This window comes from Lissotriton vulgaris, chromosome 4_1 (assembly GCF_964263255.1).
Source record: "Lissotriton vulgaris chromosome 4_1, aLisVul1.2, whole genome shotgun sequence".
Lineage (NCBI taxonomy): Eukaryota > Metazoa > Chordata > Amphibia > Caudata > Salamandridae > Lissotriton > Lissotriton vulgaris.
The window spans coordinates 1819786777-1819814040 of NC_141691.1; the positions used below are offsets into that span (position 1 = coordinate 1819786777).

Here is a 27264-nt window from a genome sequence, read left to right on the forward strand (position 1 = left end):
AGGTTAGCATTTTGAAGGAGGGGCAAGCCTAGAGACAGGAGAAAACGGTGTGTGTCAGAAGATAAGGTAAAATATGATTTTCAACATAGTCCAGTGCACAGAAGTGTGATAACGTGGGGGAAAGTAGAGGAATCACTTAGTGAAGGGAGAGGAGAACATGATTTGGGCTGGATCAGATTCCGCAAACTAGCTACAATGGGGTAGTGAAGAAAAGCCAAAAAAGTATATTCAGTATATAAGAAAGAACTGGGAAACCCATTGTCCCACTAAACTGAACCTGACAAAGCCCAGAGGAAAAATCTGATGGCTGTCTCTGACCAAGTGGATCGTTTTGGAATATTCATCTTGTTGCTCAATGATTTTGGTCATGGTGGGGTCAGAACTTAGTGGCAATTATCTCTGGTAAGAGAGCACAAGGAGAACTGAAATGGAAGTATTCACACATCCTCTGCCCTATAATAGTGCTAGGAAAGAAAATGACTGAGCAAACTTTGGGTCTTATTTAGATCTTGGACGACAGGTTAGTCCGTCACAACAGTGACAAATATCCTTTCTGCTGAAATATAAATCCCATTGTTTATACTGGATTTATATTTTGGGGGACAGAATATCTATGACCATTGTGACAGATTAATCCATCTGCAGAGATCTAAATCAGGCCCTTGGTGTCTTACAGGTACAATTGTGTTGACAAGAGGAAAATATTCATTCCAGTACTCAGAGACAAACTTCATAAAGCAAACAGCTGCGTGATCTAAATTGAGGGGAATAGTGAATCGATGAATAAGAAATCTATATAAACTGATAGAGATATTGCATCCAACCTATCCTTGAGGACATCAATCCAATGGAACATGGAGGCTTCAGTTTTAAGAAATAAAACCTTAACAATGTAATATTGTAGAACTTGATGACAGTGAATAAGACAAGATGACAATAGTATATACATTTGTACAAGATATGAAGGATGAATTCTAGAGGAACCACATATGTACCCCTGAACACAATTAAATACAGGAAGTAAATTACTTTTGAGCAGTGGCAGGTATATTTTGTGTGCTATCCTTCAAGTGACCTGAAATGAGGATGCACATTTTCAGGACACATAGGCATCAGTATGTTTTAAAGTATGAACTTGAGCTCGGGATTTGAGGGCAGTGTGTTAAGACTAGGTTGTGTGGTAGTACTTTAGTAGAACAGAAGATAGTATTTGAGATGTTGGTCAAATAATGTCAAGTTATACTGTGCAAGACATGCATACTATTCTGAGTGTGGTGGGTTTTCATCATGCAATTCAAAACCATTGATATAGATATGTGGATTTTATTTGCTAACTCCTCTTGACTTAAGTGACAAAGACTCCCACAGAATGCTTAGTAGTTTGAGGGCGTTATGATATATGGCCTCCCAGACTTGGGAGGATTTTCTTCCTTCAATAAAAAAATGGTTACAAAGTTGAAAAGAAATGTATCTTTAAACTCTGAACAAATAAGTCTAAGCTAGAATGTGTTCCTTTCCTCAACTTTGAATATAAAGTGATCATTTGCATTACAAAAGTTTAGGCTAATGTAATTCAAAATATTGTAATGTGTCAGGTGTGATGTGGATATTAATACATGTCATTGGCATCCATAATGCTTAACAATGGAATGTGTGTGATCTGATGTCTCAAGCATTTAGGTACTTGTGGAAATCTTGCTACCTGACTCTGCAAATATCTTCTATTTATATTGATACATAGATTTTCCTTGAACGGGTTCTCACATGATTCTAACTAAGCCTGGGTGGTGAACTCCACTATGTTTGCGGAGTTTGTAAAGTTCTGAAAACTCTCGCTTGCAACCGCTACGTTGGAGAGCGCAAGCGAGCAAAACCCAAAGCTATACCACTTTCCAGTGAGATTTCTCAACACGGGCAGTCGCGGATGGACTCGACCACTCACAATGAGAAACCTTCCGTTCACATTGAGGAAAGTAGCAGAGTCCTCTTGCACCGTGCGAGATGCCATTCGTGCTGATCTTACAGCATGGGACAAACACTCGGCACTGAAAATCAGTGTGAATGGCGCAAGGTAACCCACTCTGTCGCTCGAGGACCTCTGCATAGCTTGGTGGAGTTTTTTTGTGACAGTACTCCGCAAACTCCACCCAGGCATAATTCTAACACTGGTACAGCACTCTTTCTTTTCTGTCCATTAAATTATGAATACATATATATAACTGAATATCTACAGGACCAAAACATGTTAGATTAGAATGTACATGGGATGACTAATGTCTATTATGCTTTGAAAATGTTGAATGTATAAAATGTGTTTCATAAGTCAACCATTTACAACATGTTGTGGTGAATTCTCACACAATACATATATTAGTGTACTGTTACAGTATGACTAACCATGGAGAGACACAGTGATGGAAGGACATTACCTCACTGTTTTCTACAATTACAACTATCCATGAAAAGACACAATGATGAGTGACCAAGATCTCCACTGTGAGATATTGTATATATTGGAAAATGGTCACAAGTAAAATAATTTTCAATACCTCTATGAGGAACACCTGCATGTTCTTTTGTTGTTTCTACCAGTACATCATGCTCTGGCGATCTTCTGGTACTTTGCAAATTTGTTGAAGGAAGAGAAAGCAGGTCCTTCGATTTGTTGGATTCCAGATCTGATTCTCCATGATGAACAACTTGTGTTTGGTTGTCTTCAGACAGTCTTTGGATGGAAACAGCAACAACACTTGGTGCAGTAACATCAGCAGATGTGCCAGCAAGTGTGATCGCACAAGTAGTGGTCGCAATATGCTCCTCTAACTCACCAGTTGAGGCAGTTTGGGCCATAGTGGAGGAACCTGTGGGACACATAGTGGCACTGGATGCTAACTTTTTCTTTTGCATTTTAGAATATTTGTTTTACTAAACAAGATCAGTTTAAAACTATGCCATACTAGGTATACTAGCATGAAGATAGACATATCAATATTTAGTGTGCAACATTTAAAGAAAAGGTCCCATAAACATCTTTAACTAGAATATATTGACCCACTAATGTCAAATCTGAAAAAATATCATTAGACATTGTTAACAGTTACTTCTTAACATGTAAAAAAAGAAATGCACACACTCACAGACACACAAAAGTCAACAAGCACAAATGACATGTTTCTGTATTTGTAATGCTGCCTTTATGTTGGATCTTTTTGGACAATTTAGTTAAAGTTGCTTAATGTATAATAGGAGAATAAGAGAGCCATCGCTATTTTAATAGGGGCCGTCAATGACATTTCTATGGGTTAGGTCCCTCCAAAAATCTTTGTGATAATATCCCATAATATAATTAGTGTACCCTTCAAAAGTACTTTAGTAAATACAATTTAAACCAAGGCCTTGTCGTTATAACTCAGAGTTTTTAGAAAAAAAGTCTACAAACACAGTCAACAAGCGTAGTTCCTTCAACAAGAAGGGTGTGATAACCCTTTTCTCTAACTCAGACTTTGGTGATATAGGGTAATGAGTAGTTTGAAAATGTGTACTGGCTTTTCAGGATGGGTAGTATGCTAGGCACTGCAGCACACCAACTTCTTCCTGTTAAATTATGAATCAGCTGTGTATTATTTGTCAAAAAGGCATATGATGGGATGCTTCCACACAATACTTAATATGGATTTTGAACTCACCTTTAAAGTATTGATAACATTGATAACAAACACATATTTTAGTTTAGTGGAGATAGTCAGACTGGCTGGACTTCAGAAATTTACACCTAATCATATAACATTGATGGTTGAACAGCAATCTTATAGGTCCCTAGAGAGAAGAATTACAATGCCCACTTCTCATTGTATAAAATGACTCTGGAGGGTCTTTCATTGTGTTAAAGGTGCTTTGGGAGTATTTCAATGTGTCTAACACATTATTTACCTTGTGTTAATGAAAAGTGCAAGTTTTAAATTTGCTAATAGTTTTTATTTTAAATAGTTTTGAAGCTCTATTTTCTCTTCATTTGTGATGTAGACAATTGATTTCCAACATGAGATATGGCATGACGCCCAATGTTCTGTCTGTATTTGTAGGTGTGATAATATTTTTTGTATTTTGTTGATTTTATATTGCTTACGTACTGAAGTGTCTCCTACTCTGCGCTATTAAAAACCTAATATCATAATATGATCTTGCAAATCATGTGTGCTTTACATTGTATCCTTTGAAATATAAAGTACACTAATTGAAAAGAGAACCTAGATTCTTAAAATAATCTACTGGTTAAGTAACTTATGTTTCATTGTTGGATGGCAGGTAGACATACATGTCTGAGGAAAGTTGTGATCCTCTATGCTAAGAAATATGCATGTGTAAAGCAAAACGAAATATGCATGCATCACGTGGAATATGCATTTGCTTGAGATCCTAATTAAGGGTGCAATTGTATTTTAAAGGTGCAGTGGGGTGGGTAGGTTGTGTGTGAGTGTGTATGTGTGTGCTTGTGTGTATAAATAAATACATAAATATATATATATATATATACGGCCGGGGTGGGAATCGAGAAAAAAACCTGTGCCAACTTGAAACCATGTTCATTCTGCCTTTAGATACCAAGATGCCCAACGGTCTTAGCACCAGCGAGGACATGCATAACTTCTTCTAGGTGTTTTCACATAGTTGCAAATAAATCAGCCAGTTCTTATGATGTAAAGACATAGAAATGGCTCTCCGATTCCTTAAGGATTTAAAAATGACATATATAATCATAACCTCTATTTGTAAATAGCAAGTCTCTTTGTCTATATGAATATCATCAGCAATTGCACCTTATTACTATCCTGGCTTGAATGGTAATCAATGTCCATGCTGCTATGGAAATCGCAAGTTGCACTGTATATCAGCACGGGTTAAATGATTTTTGCACATAGCACAGCACTTTATTTGTACATTGTATATTTACATACAAAGAACTATGACTTACGTTTAAACTTTTATTATTAACGAATTTAGGATGAAATTGTATCAATATGTATCAGTTGCCCTATGCATTGTTAAATGTTGTAGAGATCATTAGCACCGAATTATGTTTTACGTCTCCTACTCATATCAGTTGTTCTGCCATACAGAGGAATCAGTATATGTCATTAGCACTAGCACTTTAACATTACCTTTATACAATGGAAGGACTATTCAGATACGGTATACAGCACTTGGACTTTATTTTGCTAATTGATTTAGTTTGAATAATTATGAATTGGGTATCTCATTTAGGTATTACTAATTATGTTGTATGTACAAATATGATGTGTCCAGAGCATTTGCACCTTTATCGCAATGCTGTATGCAATGAACAATTTTATTGATACTGTGTGATATATTGTTGTGAGATTGAGATGAGAATGAGATTAAAGAATGAGATTAAAGTACAGAAGTTGACATGATTACCTTAATCATGTCAACTTCTGTACTTTAATCTCATTGTTGAGTATTGCAAGGAGCGTAGTTTGCACACATCTTTGGTTTTCTTTCAGCTTAAAAACGAGCATGGTTTAATCGTTGTGATTCTTTACACCGTTTTCCAAAAACTGATCTATTTATTGTACTGATAAATGCAGTTATAAGTATGATGATGATACTTTCGATTATCATTCTGTTTTTCATTTTCACAAACTAGGCAATCAACTTTCTACCGTTATTTGTGCGCACTTTCTTTTTAATTTGTTTTCTGTCATGTGGCGCGTCATGTGATCAAATTCACATGGGGCGAGCGAAACGCGTCATGGCAGGCAAAAGCCTGAACAGCTTTGGAGCCTGTAATTTTTCATGTGTGAATAAAATGACAGCACTGCGAATCAACAACATTGAAGTTTTCTATTCCTTTGGATGCGCATAGGAGGTCCATGCCTGGAGGTTCCGTTGAATTACTGAAGAGCCAGGATTTGGAGCTATTTTATATATATATATATATATATATATATATATATATATATATATATATATATATATATATATATATATATATATATATATATATATATATATATATATATATATATATATATATATATATATATATATATATATATCATATTTGAATCTAGTGGCTTTTTTGGAATAAAAAAACTCATGCCAAATCTGCACGTTGGAGTTGCGTGATCTTTCTTTTCACTTGCGTGAGTGGCTGTGGTGCAGATTGCACTTTTGTGTATATATATATATATATAAGACTCATATGAATATATACGACAAAGGGTAAGATACTGAATAAAGAGTTACTCTCACTGAAAAAGTGACAGAACAGTGTTAAAAGTTTAGAATTAATATGTGTATTATTTATTAAGTTAACAACTGTTTTTGCTACATTTATTTGCACATATTGAACGCTGGATTGTCTCAAGGTGCAGCTTTATCTGAATCTGAAAAGAGAGTAAAAAGTCCAAGCTGCCCACTATCCGAGAGTTAGGTAGCTTCCTCCATCAGATGCAGTTCCAGGGGTTGACAGTCAAGCAGCAGTTCATAGTTCTTCATGGATTGTCTGCATGATGTGTTTGTATGAAGTCAGGTTGAATTGCTGAAAATAAGATTATGCGTTGTCAAAGAGGGTGACTGCTCCTGATCTAAGGAGATCCGAGGTGAAAGTAAATGTGCTACATATTTACCTTCAGACTCATATGCAATTTATATAGATTTGTTGATTCTTGTAGTCCCAAAGTATCCCCAGAGGCGGTCTCAGAGCATCTTGTTGAGAAAGGATCAGCGTCCAAAAACCTCCCCTCTGCATACTAATGGGTTTTAGTATGAGGGCAAAAAACCTACTGCCAGCAAAGTTAGAGCAGGGTTACCTTTGTTACTCCTGTCCTCCCTCATCACAGCTGCAAAATCCAATTCTGCTGTTGCACACCATTCCACTATGCCTTAAACCCTCAAATTAAAGTAAAAAAAATTACAAATAATATCCTCCCTACATCTTAAGAAAGATGGCATGTAAAGCAAGTTAACTAGATAAAGCACATCCAGTTTTTTTCAGAATACAGTCCATTCATTATAAGTAGCAAAACAAACTGCGGTGACAAAATATTTTAGATTGTTGTTCTATCCAGTTTTACTTTTCTTTCACACTATTAGATCCCTTCAGCAAAAGACTATGCTTTTTGGGACATCAATATATGGGTATTATGTCATTACTTTCATTATTTTCCATCTCTCATGTTAGGACCTCCACTCTACTGTGTGCTTAAGCATTTTTTTCTTCTCTATATGCTCTTGCTTTAATTCTTTCTGCACATTTATTTTATTAGCCAATATTGATATTTTAGATTTTCACATACTCTGAAAAGTAAATGAAACATTTTATACTGCTCTGTGACAAATTGATGATTTTTGTTTCATCTTATTTATTGATTTATGGAGTTTATAGGGTTTTTGTTTGTGACTTTCTAGCAACTCTAGAGTGTCAGGGAACAGTACATTTCTCTGTAGTAGGATATATCATTGTCAACAATTGGTGCACAGGGCTATAGCTATACATGTTTCAACTGTGCACATTTCAAATCCTAGTGAGGGTCAGTTTAGAGCAGTCCCTAATAAGGCATGGGATGTTGAGGAGAATTATTTTGCCCAATGGGGGATGGGAGAGCAGCAGGCCCTGGGGAAACTGCTCAGGAAGCTAGAATTGGGACTCAGTGTTCCAATCTATTATCACTGCATTGTTGTCTGAGACCAGCCATTCGTAAGCTTTACAGTGGTACCAGTTGCTGTTCTGCTCTTTTTTTTCTTCTCCACCTACCAGTGATCTACATTAATTTCACTTCTACCTGTATCACATTTGTCATCCAATCCTGCAAGCCTTGGGTTTATTTAATATTATTTTTTTTAAATATGCCTCTATTTTTTCAAATCTGTTAAACATGTTGTTTCCCTGAGTCCCATTTAATATTCACTTACTATTTTCCTGTATCTTCTCTCAATTCTACTTCTCATGTTGGCGTTCATACTTGTTCTATTCACGGGACTGACGTGTTTTCTTTATTAAAGTGCTAACAAGCGGAAACAGTCTCACTCAAATTATTCAGGAATATGCATTTTCTTCTACCCCATTATATAACTTATGTGAAGAACCCTAGAACCACGACAACCACAAATGAAAGAAATAGTATCATATTGAGCAGCCCTTGGTAGTGTTTGACCCCTAATCATCAAACTTTTTTTTATTATTCAGTAACAAGTTACTTTAATTTTCATTTCAACTGTTACTTTCATTTTGTTAACTTCTATGTGATTGAGTAAGTTCCCACAAGTCTTTTTATTACATACGCTTGTGTAGGTGAGTTGCGTGTATAGGAAATAGGGCGTTTTCATTTTTGTAATTGTGGCTTGGACAAAGACTGGGGAGGTCAAAATGTGGCATCCGTAATAAATCTTGTTGAGAATATCTCCTGGAGTGCGAGCACTTTCTTGCACTGCTGTGTGAGTGTATTTAAATATAAATATATATATATATATATATATATATATATATATATATATATATATATATATATATATATATATATATATATATATATATATAAAGCACACGCAGGTAAGCCAAACGGAGTAAAGCCACAGGAAAGTTGAATAACACTCGTAGTTTATTTCACCATTTGCAAGCAGACGAGTGAACAGGAAAAGTCTTCAAGAAAAAGTTCATATAAACAGCCAGACGTGTTTCAGGATAACTACTTCCTTTCTTCAGTGGCTTCTTGATGAGGAATGACAAGCACCGTTTCAGTGCGCACATTTTAAAGTTCCAATCACCTGTCCAAGTGGACGTGGCTCTTTGCAAAGCCATCTGGGCGTTGTAGTGCGATAAAAGTTTTCCCCTAGTGGGTTGGCTTGAAATCCTCTCGAGTTCAGTTTTAATTAATGATCCAAGTGGAGAGAAGCATTTTCCCATCTCCTGTCTGCCCCGCTTTACTGTGGTGGAATCAGTGTTGCAGCGCAGCAACACCCTGTAATGGCGCCACACTCTCCTTCCTCCAGAAGTTGCAGCTAATGGGTTAAAACCTGCACGGGCAGGCCAACCGGGAGGAAGGAGAGTGTGGCGCCATTACAGGGTGTCGCTGCGCTGCAACACTGATTCCACCACAGTAAAGCGGGGAAAACTTTTATCGCACTACAACGCCCAGATGGCTTTGCAAAGAGCCACGCCCACTTGGACAGGTGATTGGAACTTTAAACTGTGCGCACTGAAACGGTGCTTGTCATTCCTCATCAAGAAGCCACTGAAGAAAGGAAGTAGTTATCCTGAAACGCGTCTGGCTGTTTATATGAACTTTTTCTTGAAGACTTTTCCTGTTCACTCGTCTGCTTGCAAATGGTGAAATAAACTACGAGTGTTATTCAACTTTTCTGTGGCTTTACTCCGTTTGGCTTACCTGCATGTGCTTTATATATATATATATATATATATATATATATATATATATATATATATATATATATATATATATATATATAGATATATACATATATATATATATATATATATATATATATATATATATATATATATATATATATATATATATATATATATATATATATATATATTTTTTTTTTTTACTTACGTTAGCCAGTAGGTAATTATAGTTCGGACAAACTTTTCCCATAGACAAAGTGTTTTTTGTTTTGCTAATAACTTTGGCGGCGCTTGACAAATCTTCATGAACATTTCCACAAAAAAAGCCCCAACTTGCTTAGCTATGCATGAAAGGTTCTGTGGTGATTCGTGAAGTGGGGGCAGAGAAAAAGGCGGTCCACCAAAAAGTTTTCCCCATGCAATGTCTATGCAGATTTTGCAATTTGTAGACACAACTACAGGCCAAACGGCTGAATGGATTTACACGGAATCTGGCAGAAAGCTAGCTCTTGGTCCAGAAAGAGCCCTTTTTGTAATCTGGTCTACATCTGTTCAGTAGTTTTAGGACTAATAAAGAAATAAAACTACATATATATCTAGGGACGCAGTTCCTCTGCAGATCAGCGGGTACTTACAAATTCCAAATATGTGTTTATTTTACGTAAAAAAATACAAATTTGCTGAAAAAAACAAAGGTTAAGGGACATTGTAGATAGGTTCACATGTTAACGCATACAAAATAATAGCAATTTAGCAATTAGAGTTGTACATATAGTTATACTTATCTGAAAAAACTATAACTCATGCCAATATGTAACTTTAGACCATGGCCCTTAGTTTCTTAACATAAGTATAACTGTAACTGCAGAATTGCTATTGTTTTGTGTGGGTTAAACTTGAACACAAATATAACGTCCCTGTAACCTTTGGTATTTTCAGTGATATATATATCTGACAACCCTAACAGCATAGATATATGCACAAAATCAATTATAAAAAATGCATATCGTGCTGACCTTGATAACTACTGCTGGCCAGCAAGGCGATTATTTCACAATGAACAGACATTTTTATATCAGCAATTTTACTTGTCTTTTCCCAGGAACGTACAATTTAGATTTTTGTTGACTAGATTTAGGCTTTGTACATTGCACTATTTAGGGGCCTTTCCTAAACAAGCCGGTTGGTGCCATAACCTTCCATCCTGTCCCTGTGACAACCTTTCTCAACAAATCACCTTGCACTTTACCCTTTTTTGTGCACTTTACAATGTCCCAAGAGCTCTTTTTCTTATACCGCTCTTAAAAGACATCAGACCATGTAACTTTCAGGAAGATTTTAACTTTTTGTTATCTTTGTCTAATGATGTAACTTGCATGGCTGTTTTAAATTTTATCAGGATGGCACTATCAATAAGGAAACAATACGAAATGTAATCAAATTCAGGCATTTCTTTTAGGAATTGGTTTTTTAAACCTGTCTGGAATTTTTAATATATGTGTGTTATATAGTTTTATTGGACTTTCATGTATATAAACCTCATGTATGTTATACTTTTATGGTCAATTTTAACCGAATAAAGTTATTCTTGACTTGAATATCTGTCTATCTATCCATCTATCCATCCATCCATCCTTATATATATATATATATATATATATATATACATATATATATATATATATATATATATATATATATATATATATATATATATATATATATATATATATATATATATATATATATATATATATATATATATATATATATATATATATATATATATATATCGACAGCTACTCCAGGAAACCACCTCCGAACCAACAGGGTCGGCGAAGCAGGAGACAGACCACAGCATTCAGGTGAATAAATTTATTTTTCCAGATTTTTCCGCTAGCAACCAAACATGACGCGTTTTCGGGCTATACAGCCCTTGTTCACATGCAAGGCATAAGTGCAAATAACAGTGCTTATAAAGTGTTTAAAGTGCTCCGCCTACCACCCTGTTTCCCAGTGGGTCACGTGACCCCTATCACAATGGAAAACAGACTATCTCACAAAAATATATATATATGTATGTTATACTTTCGCTATGAATATTTAAAATTCCTGCATGAATGCGCATTGTGTAAAAAGGTCTAAAAACAGTGTTAGTTTCCTTTTAAAATTTATATACACAAGAAAATGTATATTCTTTGGACAATTGTCCTACTGAGGAAATTATAACTGGATAAATCCAGATAACATATATTCATAGCTGAAGTTAAGACCAATAAAACAAATTGTAATAAGATAGTAGCCATTAATGAGGTAGCCAATATACACATAGTTATTACAAAGGAATCAACCTTTGACCATGAAGTCATTGGCATGGCTGAGCCGTTAAAACTAACAACCACAAACATGCTAGGACAAACCATGCCTAGTGTGCAAAGGAGGCTAAAGATAAAGTGCATACTGTATGTTCATCAAGATTATAAATATCAAGTTCATGGAATTTCGTACAAAAAGCACTAAGACCCGAAAAAACATTATTATTACCCATGATAAAATCAGGAACTATTCTATGTTTTTTATCTAAAAAGTGCATTTCTAAAATCATGAATTTCATCAAAACCATATCTAAAAGAACATATATAAAAATTGAGTGTCATTTAAACCATGGAAGACAACAGGAAACCTGACTGTCTATCTACAGTAGCCAAATCAAAAAAAGAGTCATTCTCAAAGTATCCACCCTGTGTAGTATATTGTATTTTACTGAGCAACAGGGAACCTGACTACTCGTGAACACTGGGCAGATTATCCGACATAGAGAGAATACCAGCTCAATACCAAACGGCAGATATCACGAGGAGGAACAGGTCTAACTATACAATTAAATAGAGTTCGTACTGTTCTACAGAAAGTTGTAAAAATCCTCAGTATTATTGAGGCCATTGGGCCACTTACTGTCGAACTCAAGTATAAAGCGTGTTTTGAGCTGTCGTAATAACAGCTCTCTGTTACCTCCTCTGCGTAAGGGCAATACTGATCCTATTACAAAGTATCTCAAACAATTGAGATCTTTTGCAAAATGGCGTGCTACAGGATACGCTGTATCCGTATGCAGTATGGCCCTTAAATGCTGTAAAATCCTGACGTGCACCTGGGCTGTAGTACTACCGATGTAATGTAGTCCACAGGTGCACGTCAAAACGTAGACTGCAAATTCCGTTTTGCAGTCATAACTGCCTTTGATAGGGATGTCACTGGAGCAAAATGGGGTGCGATAGTGTGTTTTATTCTCCCCAAATTTACAAGCTCTACAGTGCGAGCATTTCCGAAATCCTGGTTTGGCCTTCAACCAAATGTCCTTCTGTTTTAATTCAGGACTGGAGATATCTAGAGAGCTACCCATGTTCCTTGCTCTACGAAAAGTCACCACTGGTCTAACTGGTAAGGTAGGACTCAGAATATTGTCAGTAAGGATGACAGGCCAGTTTTTTTGGATTATTCTTTTAATGGCCTGTTGATCACTGCTATAGGCAGTGATGAACCTGGGACATGTGTGGGTAGTGATGTCAGACCTCACAGAAATGTCAACATTGTCGGAATCAGATGTCAAGAATAAACTCTCTCTACTTCTCAACCTTGCTTTAGCCAAAGCTTGGTTGAAAATGTGATTGGAATAGCCACGTTCCAAAAATCTACCTCTGAGATCAGTGATACACTTTTCAAATTCTGATGTGGAGCTACAGATTCGTTTGACTCTCAAGATTTCACCAAGAGGGATGCTGTAAATAGTATGCTTCGGATGGAGGCTAGAAGCATGTAACAGGGTGTTACCTGATGTAGGTTTACGATGTAATGTGGAAATGAGTTTGTTTTGTTCCACATAGACCTGAACATCAAGGAATTCTATTTGGCGGGCACTGATATGTGAAGTAAAATGGAGGTTTAACACATTGTCATTGATCTCATTAATGAACAACTGAGCTTCCTCTTCACTTCCATGCCATAAAATAAAGATATCATCAATATATCTCAAATATTTGATGATCTTCTCTCTCACCCAAATTGCGTGTGTTGTACCCAGGACCTGTTCCTCCCACCAGCCCACGTGCAAGCACGCGTAGCTGGGGGAGAAACAGGAACCCATTGCCACGCCTCGTAATTGTCTCCATATATCTTTCCCAAAGGCGAAAAAATTATTATTAAGACACCAGTGCATAAGTTCTAAAATGACTTTGTTTTGTTCATAAAAGTCCGCAGACCGAGTGTCTAAAAAATATTTAGTAGCCCTTAGTCCCTCTACATGACCAATACTCGTGTAGAGGGATTCCACATCCAAAGTGATGAACAACATGTCCTCCTGCCATTCCAAGTCTTTGATTTTCATCAAGAAATCGCCTGTGTCACGCACATAGCTGGGTAATTTCTTGACTAAGTCTTTGCAAAAAGTAATCAACATAGCGACTAACATTTTCTCCTGCACTGTTGATCGCCGAGATAATAGGTCTTCCAGGGATGGGCGAGACATTCTTATGTATTTTCAGGATTAGATAAAAAACAGGGAGGACGGGGAACTCTTTGTGCATGAATTTATACTCCTCACCTGAAATCAATCCCTCTCGCCGAAATCTGTTAAGCATTTTTTCCAACACAGTCTTAGCGTTCAAATATTCTTTCTTGTTTGTTTTACTATAACAAGTGGTGGTATTCAATTGTCGCAACGCTTCAGTCACATAGTCATTTTTATCCCAGATTGCCAAATTGCCGCCCTCATCCGCTGTTTTTACAACAATATTTGGGTTACTGGATAATTTTTTCATAAGCGCTATGTACTTGGCTTGTTGTTGGTAATATTTGCATTTGTTCCTTTTGCAAGACTTTGTATATAACAACTTGATGTCGTTGGTAATACATTCGTGGAACGTGTCGATACCATCTTTAACCATTAAAGGTACAAATTGTGATTTGTTTTTAAAGGGCGTAATGCCTGCACCTTTCTGGTTGATGTTAATCTTAGCCAGTCTAGTTTGGGTGTTGCTCTCAGACTCAGAGATAAATGGTTGGGAATCAGTGGCTTGGCAGAGGTCATTAAGATCTAAATATGTAGAAACATCAGCAGCTCTTACCTCCAACACCCCATCCGGGATGTTAATGTCAGTTGAGACCGGGATTGCAGTACTTGACTTCAAGGTTTGTGTGGCAAAATGTTTGCGCAATTTCATTTTACGTATGAAGATATAAACATCAATACGTGTCGCTGCATAGTCAAACGGCTGGGCTGGGCAGAAGTTGAGTCCTAGAGATAAAAGTTGTTCTTCTGCTTTCTCCAGAACCACATTGGAGAGATTAATGACTGCATTACTACTACTCACTTCTTTCGTTGCCATGGCCCCTTGGTTTTCTTTTTTTGTTGTTGTCCTTTGTGTTCTTGCTTGTTTCCTTCGTTATCGTCTTTTTTGTTTTTTTGTTTTATAACTTGCCCTTGACTGTCCAAGCGAGGGCACAATCTAGAATAGGCGCTTGTTGCTGTTCCCTACTTAAATCCTCGCTGGAAACACTTGATGAAATATTGCTGCCAGTATCATCATTAAGCATCATTAAGCAGCACCTCATCCCGTTCAGGATGGTTACATGCAGCAGTGGGAGAAGATTGTTGTTTAGCATTGCCACTGTATTGTTGGCGTTTTGCGGCGCTGTACTTCCGAGCAAAAGTAAAAAATTGTCCATGCGCATAGTCTGCTTGATCACGGGCAAACTTGCTGACCTTTCTAGCTTTGATCTTGTCTTCGTATCTATATATAACGCTCCAACTCCCCTTGGTCTTTGCAAAAAGGACAAAACAGCACTCGGAGGGCAAATCTGTCGATCACGCTGATTTTATTTACGCGGAAGGGGCACACACAGATGCGTTTCGGCGTGCTGCCTTCGTCAGTGTTTTTTTTATATATATATTTTCCCAAAAAGTCTCAGAGCAAAGGAGCAATACACCCTACAGGGCGGCCTCAGAACATCAGGCACGCAGCAGCCCGACCATTTCACTTCCAACAAAGCACCACATGAGGCCCAATACCGGATTGAAAGGCATTTAATGACAAGCTAAGCAGCGCAGAATGTCTCCTTTCCTTACGCGTTTCGGCTTCAGCCTTGTTCACAGGAGGAGAGAGCCATTTGCACAGTGCTTCATGCGCACTTTTTAAACTATTCAAAATCATGTGACAGGCATATACAATACAAGACCCATGAAGCATTGTACTGGTAGTCAAAAATCATGTCAAATCTTAAGATATATATATATATATATATACTACCAATCCTGGCATCTATAAAAGAACAGGCGCTGACTCCTTGGGAATGTACCAAAGAAAGACGTTCATTCCAAAGTGACGACCTACATATATATATCCCTTTCAACACGGCCCCTTATCCTAAAACATGGGCGCTCAAAGGCGGTGCGGACTCAGTACGGCAGAGCCAAGCAGTTTCATATTTCACCAAATATTCCCCAGCAAAGGGTTTCCGCTTGACTCATGAATTTAGGAAATTTAAAACTTAGTGCAGGTTTTGCTATGATTTATTCAGCATGCCAGTAACTCAACGCATTTAAGTCTCAACAGAGACCTTGTGTCAGGAAAAGGGGCTGTGTTGAAAGGGAGCAGTACTACTGACAAGGGTGAATGTCAGCAATTACTGAAAGGAACGGAAAAAGTGAACTCGCAGAAAATGCCAAAGCAAGAGAAATGTGGAAAGCGAAACCGGAGGGGAGCGCTTGACTCTGGACACTTGAAAGGGTGAGCGAGCATCAAATTCTGTTACATTGTATCTGTCTATTAATGAATGCCGGCTGGTATCATTTTAAGTAGAACCGAACCTGATCGAAAAATATGAGTGAATGGACACTCGAAGAACACGTCTGCTAAATAAATTCCGAATTTTGGTGATACAGTGAGATGAATTAAGAAGCAAATAGGAGAAAGAACATATAGTAAGAGCAAGAAAAGCCAGTAAGACATAGATAAAAGAGAGGCAAAAAAAATTGCATTAATAGATACCTTCTTTGAGCAAGAAGTACTGACAAGAAGAGGAAATTGAAAAAAAAGATTGAGAACATGGGAAAGGTAGAAGGGCCAAGAGGGGAGTGTCGGGAGGGGAGGCCCCGGTTCCCGAAGCGCCCCCAGTGCACCCGGTCACCCCAATCGAGGCCCCGACTCCTGTCCCGAACGCGGGGCAACCAATCCCTGTGGTAATCACTCCTGTGAATGGGGAGGATATGCCTCCTGAGCTGGCTGCCCAGTTGGCGGCATGGTTGGGCAAAGAGAACGAGGGGGCCACGGCTGATGAAGCCAGAGCGATAATGAAGCAGTTGCGGCAATCGAAAGATGCTGCGAAGGCACCGTGTCCTGTTGTTTCCCCGCAGGCTCCCGTGGAACAACCAGTATCGGGCGTTGGTTCGGCAGGGACTACGGTCGCAGTCGCCGGTTCAGGTAAGCAGCCATTACCGATGGCAGGGGAGGGATCGGTACCTTCAAGGAGGGAGAAAGTTGTTCAGCATATCCCAATTGAGGTAAAAGAAAGGATATGGGCTGATAAATATGTGAACATGTTTTCCTTGCTGACCGATCACTATGAGATTGAGCATGTAAAGAACCAAAAAGAGTTTCTGCATCCTAGTGTATGGCGCGCCAAGATGGCCGGTTTCAGAGTTGATGAAACGATAGGCAATTGGGGCAGAGCGTTTGGAATGTTCACTGCAATTATGGGGGAACCAAGGCCCGAATTATTGGTGGAATTAGCCGTGTATCGGACACGTATCATGGAATTTTATGAGACATATAGTGGTAATCAATGGTTTTGTTACGATAACATATTTCGTAAGTCCAAGGAGTACGACACATCCCTGACGTGGGATTGTTTCGACTCCATTTCCTGGCAGAAAATAGAGAAATCAGGCACGGCGAAGTCGCCATCTTTGGGGGGAAACGTGGTCGAGTTTTCCCGCCATTCGTCCGGAGCGCCCTTTCGGGCGGGGTCAAGCAATGATCAGCACACAAGGAATAATGGCAACTCAGGTAAAAAGGGGGCATGCTGGAGCTTTAACAGAGGCAAATGTACTAGGCCGCAAGGGTCTTGCAAGTTTAGGCATGAATGTGCAGGGTGTGGGCAGTCCTCGCACCCCGAGACCATGTGCAGAGCCAAGACTGGTGATATGGGAAATAGAGGGGGCGCCAAACAGGTCTGAAATAGTCCGAGGGGCGCCTCTCCCTACCCCGGTTGACATCATGGCAATGATTCCTTGGCTCAACGAATATCCGGATCATATCTCTGCTGGGGTGTTGCGAGATGGTTTTTCGTATGGTTTCCGCATCCCGGCGGGGGGTTTTCAGGGTAAAGCACAATGTAGGAACCAACTGTCGGTTCTGCAGAATACGGCGGTGGTACAAGCAAAGATTGGGAAAGAGGTGACCCGAGGTCGGGTTGCTGGACCATATGACATGCCTCCGGTTGCTAATTTTGTTTGTTCGCCTCTGGGAGTGGTCCCCAAAAAGGACCCAGGGGAATTCAGGTTGATTCATAATTTGTCAGCTCCAAGGGGTCTTTCGGTGAACGATGCGATAGACCCGGAAGTTTGTTCGGTGCGGTACTCATCCTTTGACGAGGCCGTCGCCATGTTGAATCGCCTTGGGCCCGGAGCGCTGATGGCCAAATCGGACATTGAATCGGCGTTCCGGTTACTCCCGGTACACCCAGATGATCAGCGTCTCCTTGGTTTCATGTTTCAGGGACGCTATTACATGGATAAAGGTATGCCAATGGGTTGCTCCATCTCTTGTGCGTATTTTGAGAAATTTAGTAGTTTCTTGCAATGGGCGTTCACAAGAACAACGGGGTTTACAGATGTGATGCATTATCTTGACGAGTTTCTATTCCTGGGGGCAGCCGGAGACAGAGAATGTACACAGGCTTTGAATGAGTTTTGTGATCTCATGAATCGTTTTGGCGCACCATTAGCCCCAGGAAAAACGGTGGGCCCGGCTACTTCGCTCGAGTTTCTTGGAATAGAGCTCGATTCCGAAGAGGGGTGCTTCCGTTTGCCTAAGGAAAAGGTGACAAAATTTAAGGCATCGCTTGAAACATGCATTAGCGAGGTGAAGGTAAATCTGCATCAGTTGCAGCAGGCTGTGGGTCAGCTGAATTTTGCCCTTAGGGTAATACCGATGGCTCGCCCCTTTTCCTGCTCTATTGCTCAAGCCATGGTCGGCCTTAAGGAAGGGCACCACCGCACAAGGCTCTCGGCAGAGGTTCGCCAGGACATGCGCATATGGTTGGCATTCCTGGTGGATTTCAATGGTCGGTCGTGTGGAACAAACCAGCGGTTTCTTCCGAGGAGCTGGGGTTGTGGACTGACTCGGCAGGGAGTGTGGGTTTTGGCGCCATCTTTGGTAATCATTGGTCAGCACAAACCTGGCCGGCATGGTGGCACGAGAATGGACTCACAGGTAACATTGGGTTTCTCGAACTGTTCCCTATTCTGGTGGCCTTAAAAACATGGCCTGAGGGATTTCGTGATCGCTCTGTGGTATTCTGGTCTGATAATATGACCGTGGTTGAGTGTATCAATAGTCAGGCAGCCCGCTGCAAATGGATCTTGAGATTGCTGAAAGAAATTGTCCTGCTGTGTATGAGACTGAACGTCCACTTTAGGGCGAGACATGTGCCAGGGGTGTTAAACCAGGCAGCTGATGCGCTTTCTCGTTCCCGTATGCAGGCCTTCTGGGGTTTTCTGCCCTCAGCGGACCCGGTGGCGGCACCATTTCCCGAAGCTCTCTGGTCTCTCGGTGCCCCGGACTACAAGACCTCGTGGGAGAGAGTCTAGCACCCAGGACAAGGAAGGCATATGAAGGGGCGTTCCGTTCCTATTGGTCCTTTTTTGGGTTCAGCTAGGGGGGAGCTTTGGGGCCAAGAAGAGTATGTCCTGAAAATTTTGGTTATCATTACACCAGGCAGGCAAATCAGTGGCTACGGCCAATAGACACCGGGCCGCTATTTCTTTTATGGCACGGGCTCATGGCATCCAGGACCCCACCGCGTCTTTTCTGGTACAGAAGGCGCTGCGTGGGTGGCAACGCCTTGAGGGTAGCAGAGTTGATGAGAGGCACCCGATAGGTCTGGAAATATTAGCCCGGTTACTGTCCGTACTCCCTGCGACATGTTCATCTCAATCAGAGACTGTGCTATTCAGGGCCGCTTTTGCATTAGCATTCCATGGGGCCATGCGGGTAAGCGAACTGGTAGCAAGGAACAAGCAGGATACGGGGGGAGGTCTGTGCCGAGAGCACGTTCAAATTAAGGGGGAGACAATGGTAGTCTCATTTGCCAGGTCCAAGACCGATCAGAGAGCGATCGGGGACAGCGTAGTAGTCCAGCGGATTCCGGGATCCCCCATGTGCCCGGTAGCATGCGTTGAGGAGTATTTGGCGCAGAGGGCGGCATCATGGGGGGGAAGCTTGCTGAGGCACGCCGACGCCACCCCACTGACGAGGTTTCAGTTCCAGCGGGTGCTAACAATGGCAATCGCAGCTGCGGGCTTGAACCCGTGCGAGTTCGGGACTCATTCCTTCCGGATAGGGGCTGCTACAGAGGCTACAGCCAGGGGTCTGAGTGTGGAAAAAGTGAAACAGTTGGGGCGTTGGTCCTCGAATTGTTATAAAAGGTATGTGCGGTTGCACATGTTGTGAAGCTAATGTCATGCACTCACGCTTCTTGTTTTTGTTTGGTTTACAGTTTCGCGAGCTTACGAGGCGGGGCGGACTGTGCAGTCGACCCGACACCTGGGAACCAGCGGTCACAGATCACCGGCTGAGGAAAGAGTGGTGTGGGTCGTGGGCCACTCATACGTGAGGCGTGCCACAGACGTATTCAAAGCAGGTGATATGAGTCACATGGCTGGGGAATACGGGTACAGGGTGACCTTCTACGGAAGGGGCGGGCTCTGTATTGACCAGTTTCAAACTTTTATGGAGGGTTTGTTAGGGCGGGCAAGGTCACCGCCATCTGTAATCATAGTGCATCTTGGGGGCAATGATTTGGTGACCATTGGTCGACGAGTACTTCTCGAATTGATACTATCCACAGTAAGTTGGTTGGCGAGAAGGGTTCCGGGGTGCACGATTGCATGGTCACATATGATTCCACGGAAGGTGTGGCGGGGGGCTAATTCAGTGTAGGCTATAAATCATTCGGTGAAGAAAGTGAATAACAAACTTGGTAGGTTGTTCCGTACAGGTACATTGCATTCTATTCCTCATGGATGTATCAGGGGGGACCATATGTATCTGGAAGATGGGGTCCACTTGTCCCGGGAGGGGAATGTTTTACTCATAGGAGACTTCATAGCTTGGTTAAAGAGTTTGTGCAGCCATGACCTTTAAGTAGGAGTTTTGTGGGGGGTCCAGATAGCCGGTCAACTATCCGGCCTGTGGCGGTATGGTCATGATCGGTGAGCAGTAATTGGAAGATCCCTAGAGGGGGGGCGTCACCCATTACGGATGGGAGCGCCCGGGGGGAGGCGGCCATTGGCCCCTCAAACGGGGAGGCGGTCCCCTCTAAGGATGGGGACGCCGAAAGGGAAGGCGGCCATGGGCCCCTCCCTGGGGAGGAGGGGCTACGGGCCCCTCCTGGGAATTTCCCGGGGCCAGGACATCTGCGACGGCAGATGTGGTAAGTTGTGTGGGGTGGGAGGGGGGTCTACGCTACCTTCTAGACACCTCACACGAGTCCTCGGACGACCACTAAGATGGCGTCGAGTTAACAGAGGGCCCCCGCTAAGACAAGGGAAATTGGAAGCAGGCACAGAGGTACAGCCCTCTGTGCGTCCGCCCCTCACAAGTGAGGGGGGAGTTCTGGTATGGGGGATCTGACACCAGTTACGACCTTGCCGTTGGCCCGTAATGTTAGGATGTACAATTTCAATTTTGAGAAATGCATTTGCAGGATGTTTAGTATCGGCTAGGAGAACGTTTGTATTAGAGATGTGTTAAGGTCAGCCAAAGAACATCGTAATGTGTAAATGAAATTGTACATGATATGAAACTGTTAATTTAATGTTTTAATTTTGTTTCATATTTTAATAAATATGGCCGGGAGGGTAACTCCCTCCCGCCTTCCAAAAGTTCAGAACCGTTTCCGTCTTCCCATCCTTGGGGATTGTGTTGAGAGGGGGTGGCGGGTATCTCAGCCATATGGAAAGGGGCGACCACTCGGTCCCCCCGAACGTATGGTGGAGTACCCCGATCCCCCCGGGAAGCCATTTTGGGCGGGAGGCGAGTCCCGGCTGGTATGCCCGAAGCGGCGTAGCTGGGGCGAGCCTTTTCCCGCCCAAGAGAGGGTTGTCCTAGACACCGACAACGCTAGCCACGCCCCGGAGGCGGATTGGAGGTGGGTCCACGCTCGCCCGAAGAAGGATAAAAGGAGCGACAAGCCGACCAAGCATCCTCTTGTTCCTGTGCTCTGAAGCTGCACCTCCCCGTTGCACGTGAGCTCGAGACGGAACGAAGAGCCAATTTTGACCCGCCCACCAGCCCCTGATGACAGTGAATTGTTTGAATAAAGTCGAGTGACGTGATATTTTTTCTCTTACAGGTTGTCTAAATAAAAGTTGGTAATTGGGTATGCAATAAAGTGGATAATTTTCTGTTTCAGCATGTGTTATTAAACAGTAGAGATTATATTTCGATTTGCATGAGTATAATCGTCTTTTCTCCTCTTTAGCTTAGATTTTCGTATTTATTTTTGGTCGGGCGGTAAGGTCATGATCGGTGAGCAGTAATTGGAAGATCCCTAGAGGGGGGGCGTCACCCATTACGGATGGGAGCGCCCGGGGGGAGGCGGCCATTGGCCCCTCAAACGGGGAGGCGGTCCCCTCTAAGGATGGGGACGCCGAAAGGGAAGGCGGCCATGGGCCCCTCCCTGGGGAGGAGGGGCTACGGGCCCCTCCTGGGAATTTCCCGGGGCCAGGACATCTGCGACGGCAGATGTGGTAAGTTGTGTGGGGTGGGAGGGGGGTCTACGCTACCTTCTAGACACCTCACACGAGTCCTCAGACGACCACTAAGATGGCGTCGAGTTAACAGAGGGCGCCCGCTAAGACAAGGGAAATTGGAAGCAGGCACAGAGGTACAGCCCTCTGTGCTTCCGCCCCTCACAAGTGAGGGGGGAGTTCTGGTATGGGGGATCTGACACCGGTTACGACCTTGCCGTTGGCCCGTAATGTTAGGATGTACAATTTCAATTTTGAGAAATGCATTTGCAGGATGTTTAGTATCGGCTAGGAGAACCTTTGTATTAGAGATGTGTTAAGGTCAGCCAAAGAACATCGTAATGTGTAAATGAAATTGGACATGATATGAAACTGTTAATTTAATGTTTTAATTTTGTTTCATATTTTAATAAATACGGCCGGGAGGGTAACTCCCTCCCGCCTTCCAAAAGTTCAGAACCGTTTCCGTCTTCCCATCCTTGGGGATTGTGTTGAGAGGGGGTGGCGGGTATCTCAGCCATATAGAATTAGCTCTAGAGAAAACAACAGCACAGGTGAAAGAATTGGAAAAAGAATTGCCCACTTTAGATCTAAACTCAGAATTAACCAAATTTAAAGAGGAGTTGGAACACCACATTGGGAAGCACGAAGAAACTGTACAGGCGGGGAAACAGTCGAAGTTTAAACGTGATAAAGAAGACTACATGATGGTCATATTTTCACGTACGCAAGGAAATTTGACTGACTAAAACAACAAGAAAAATTAGATTTGGCAACTAATACAACTGGGACCGTATCATCATTGACATCCACTGATGCAAGTGAGGGGGAAGGAGTACAAAATGAAGGGCACCCTAAGTGCACTTTTTTTTTAGGAGAATCGAGGTTGGGTCTCCAACAATAAATCTGGGAAAAGAACATGGGGATCCAATCGAGAATAACTTGTGGAAGAGGCAGAGAATGTGGATACGCCCGAACAAACCCACAAGAAGAGGCAAGTGGAACAACAAATCCCAAATTTGTGGAAACAATGACAAGAAGTATGAGGCAAAAATGGAATCAGAACCCTGTATTGTAACTCCCTCACAAGAACTTGAAGTGATCAACCTCTCAAAGAAAATACTAATGGAAATGGAAATTAAATTACTAAAATGCGGCTTAAACTTCTGCCCGACTAACAACACTGATTTGGCCAAAATACGAATAGTCTTGTATAAATATATTCATAAAGTTAAATTGCCCAAATTGTTTTCAGAAAACCAGAAAATGGCACAGTGCAGTATAAATATCACAGGAACAAGTATGGAACTTACAGCAAAAGACGCAGATCACTTTGTAACGCTGATGGAATTAGATCAAGAACCCAATTTTGAAAGAAGATAATTGAATACATATTGCCCAAAACTAGGAGCAGGCACTAGTGGGAAGAAAGCTCAATCAAAATATTATCCACAGTTGCCACAAGGTAACAAAATCGACATTTTCTGTGACTCTGTAATAAAAGATCTTTACCATCTGAATTATTAAAAAAGGACAGGCATTCTAACTTTTAGGAACGTGGAGCACTGCAAAGTCACAAACAAAATGAAACCATAGAAATAAAAATGGCAGACAAGGGAGGCAATGTCATTATTTTGGAAAAAGAAGTCTATACGGGAGAGGCATATTCACAACTGAGGAACAAGGAATATAATGGGAAACTTAAAGAAAATCCAACAATGAAGTGGAAACAAGAACTGGAGGTGAAACTATCCTCATCAATTAAGAACAATCTACTGGATGAGGGTGAAGTCAAATATCTCAAAACAGACCATCCAAAGATGGCGACACTCTATTTTCACCCTAAAATTCATAAACATCCCACTAGACCACTAGAGGCCAATAATATCAGCGAAGGGAGCTATATTGGAATCTATTGTAAACTACTTGAATGTGTACCTATTACCATATGTAAAAAGCTTGACATCGTACTTGCAAGATACAGAAGATTTATTAAGGCATATATAGGAAACTCCTTGGTTAGCAACGTATAAACATGTGACGATGGATGTAATATCGTTTTATACTAATATAAGAAATAATATCGGTTTAAGAGCATGCGAATACTTCTTACAGGTGAGGAACATCCAATTCTCAGATCACAACAAAATGTTGTTAGAGATGATAAAGATTTGTCTGGAACAAAACACATTCATGTTTGGAGAAGAAATCTTTCGCAAAGTGAAAGTAACAGTGATGGGCTTTTCATTTAGCCCCAGTTATGCCTGCCTAACCATGGGGTGGTGGGAAAACACCTTGGTTTGGAACCATGAAAATTATACTTTGTGAGTAAAACTGTAATGTGGCTAAGGTCTGATCTGATGATAATCTGAGACGGAACAAATGAGGAGTTTGCAGAGTACTTTGAGATCTTAAATAACAAAAAGAATCACAACACATCTTGAACTTTTGAATTCTAACCCCGATGGATTGAATCAAGACGAGGAACTGCATTCTCATTTGTAAATATAATTGCTAACCTCCAGTGATTTTCATATTAATTGCAAAATGTAGGCATCCCTTGTATTTGGATTTCATTTATGGTTAAGGTTTTTTTTAGGGGTATAATTTTCACTAGTTATCATTGTTTAGATTAATGGTAAACAAACAAATATGAATTTTGATGATATAAGAAGAGTATACCGCTAGAATAATATTTAATAAATTGATAAATATGCGATTAGACAAGATCAGGCATAAAAACAAGGTGGAAAATATTTTGGAAGTAAAACAGTTGCCATTATAAAGTGAGATATGAAGAGGGGAGAAATTGCATATTCCTATTTTCTTTGCCCACTGGAGGGCTGGACTTTGAGTAAGAAATTATGAGTGTGCCCCCTGGAGGGCAGGTTTTTGAATAAGAAAATGTTGGTGTGGCGGCTGGAGGGCCGTTTTCTGCTATTTTGCTCGCATAATCAGAATATAAAAGGAGTATGTACTACAATAAAATTATGCAAAGTAAGAACAGCAATGACATTGTAGCAAACAACTGTTGGTAATATTATTATCAGCCTAAACAAGACTGCAATAGCAATTTCTTTTTATATAAAGGGTGGATTATACAATTTAACTCTAATGAAAGCTATGCAATTATAAAGGTGTAAAATCATTATATATTTCACTGGGTTTGACTGTTCTTTTATAAAAAATTTTGGTCTGTTCTTTTACAAAACGTAATTGGTTTTAGCAAAATGCACTACAGTATCCAGAATGCTTAGCAGAAAGCTGCAGGAAGTGATGTAATAGACTGTTATGCACACTCAAAAAGAGAAAAAACTTCTGCTTCTGGCAGTTAGTTTTTCTCATAAACAAAGTCTCTGTTGCGACTCAAACACGTTGAGCTACTGGCATGCTGAATAAATCCAAGCTAAAACTGCCCTAAGTTTTAAGTTTCCTAAATTTGTGAGTGCAAGCGGAAACCCTTTGCTTGGGAATGTTTGGTGAAATATATATATATATTGGTGGGAGCACAAATTCCACAAAAGTACTTGGAGGTGGGTAGATTCCAGAGGGGGCTAAGAATAATGATTGACCCAGGTTTTGAGAATCACAACCCGAAGATGCTAAAAGAGAGGGCAGAATGTAACCTTGAATCATCCAGGAAACTTGTGCAAATTTTAGTTAAATACGGTGAGACAGGCCGAATTGAACTCCAAAAACAAATAGAGGAGTTAAACGAAGAACTAAACAAAATTGAAGAAACAGATGCATCAACTAAATATCGAGAATAGATGATTATTACAATATGTAAGGAAGAGGATGCCATCAAAAATAGAACAGGGTACTAATTCCATATCACAAACAACTTTAAATCAAGTAGAAGACCAAGTGTTAACATTAGGTCTGTCTTTTTGCCCAGAAAGCAACTTTAATTACGCACAGACAAGGCTGGATGTTTAAAATGTGTTCAAAAATTAAAACTCAATAAGTATCATCTTCTGCGTAACACTAGCGATAACAGCAATGACTTACCCCATGGTACTTCCTCCCTGAGTCCCAGTAACCTGCTAATTTCTGATATATATCTGATACCCGAAATGCAGGAATTAAAAATTGAGAACTCAGTGTCATCAAGTGAAGTCTCAACACGATGCATAATAGTTCAACAACATATGAACACATTCATGCCGGATTCTACGACATTCAGACCTAAATCAACCTTCCATCCAATCATGCTACGCGACTCTATTGATATTTTCAATGATTAAGTGACATCTCAAATGAAAAAATTAAACCATCAAATTCAAAGAGCGTGTAAAGGTTGTAATAACCAGGATTGTTAATATCGTCAACTGGTGGAAAAATAATAAAGCAACAATACAATCGTTATTCGAAAATCTGACAAGGGGGCAATATTGTAATCTGGCCCAAATTGGATTATATGGAGGAAGCCCTCACACAACTGAACAATTGAGATTGCTACAAAAGAAGCAACCCCCAAACAACTCGAGCTACATACAATACATTTTATTCCAAACTTTTAGCAAGAAAAAGTGCAGGTGTTCAGAGTGCTGACGAATATAAATATCTTAAGAACATTTCTACAGTCATGCAAGTAATCTATTTCATCACTAAGATACATACAAATCCTACCAAGCCACCAGGTAGGCCAATTATGTCTTAATGCAAAAGTCTATGGAAAATACATATTGTTATATCGCCTACTTCCTACAGGAACATGTTTAATGATTACCATCATATTTCAATACACCAGCAACTTGCTCAGACACATCTATAACTTTCCATGGCAAGAAGACTACCTACTAATGACACTGGATGTCACAATGCTCTACACAAGCATCAA

General features: G+C 40.5%; 1 protein-coding gene across 1 annotated transcript in view; it reads right to left on the bottom strand.

The window, feature by feature from the left end:
• CSMD3 (CUB and Sushi multiple domains 3) overlaps positions 1-27264 on the bottom strand; it is a 2596150-nt gene that overhangs the window by 1750240 nt on the left and 818646 nt on the right. The window contains exon 7 of the mRNA XM_086918068.1: positions 2550-2861. Coding sequence (XP_086774194.1) covers positions 2550-2861 — 312 coding nt within the window. The remainder of the gene's footprint in view (positions 1-2549; positions 2862-27264) is intronic.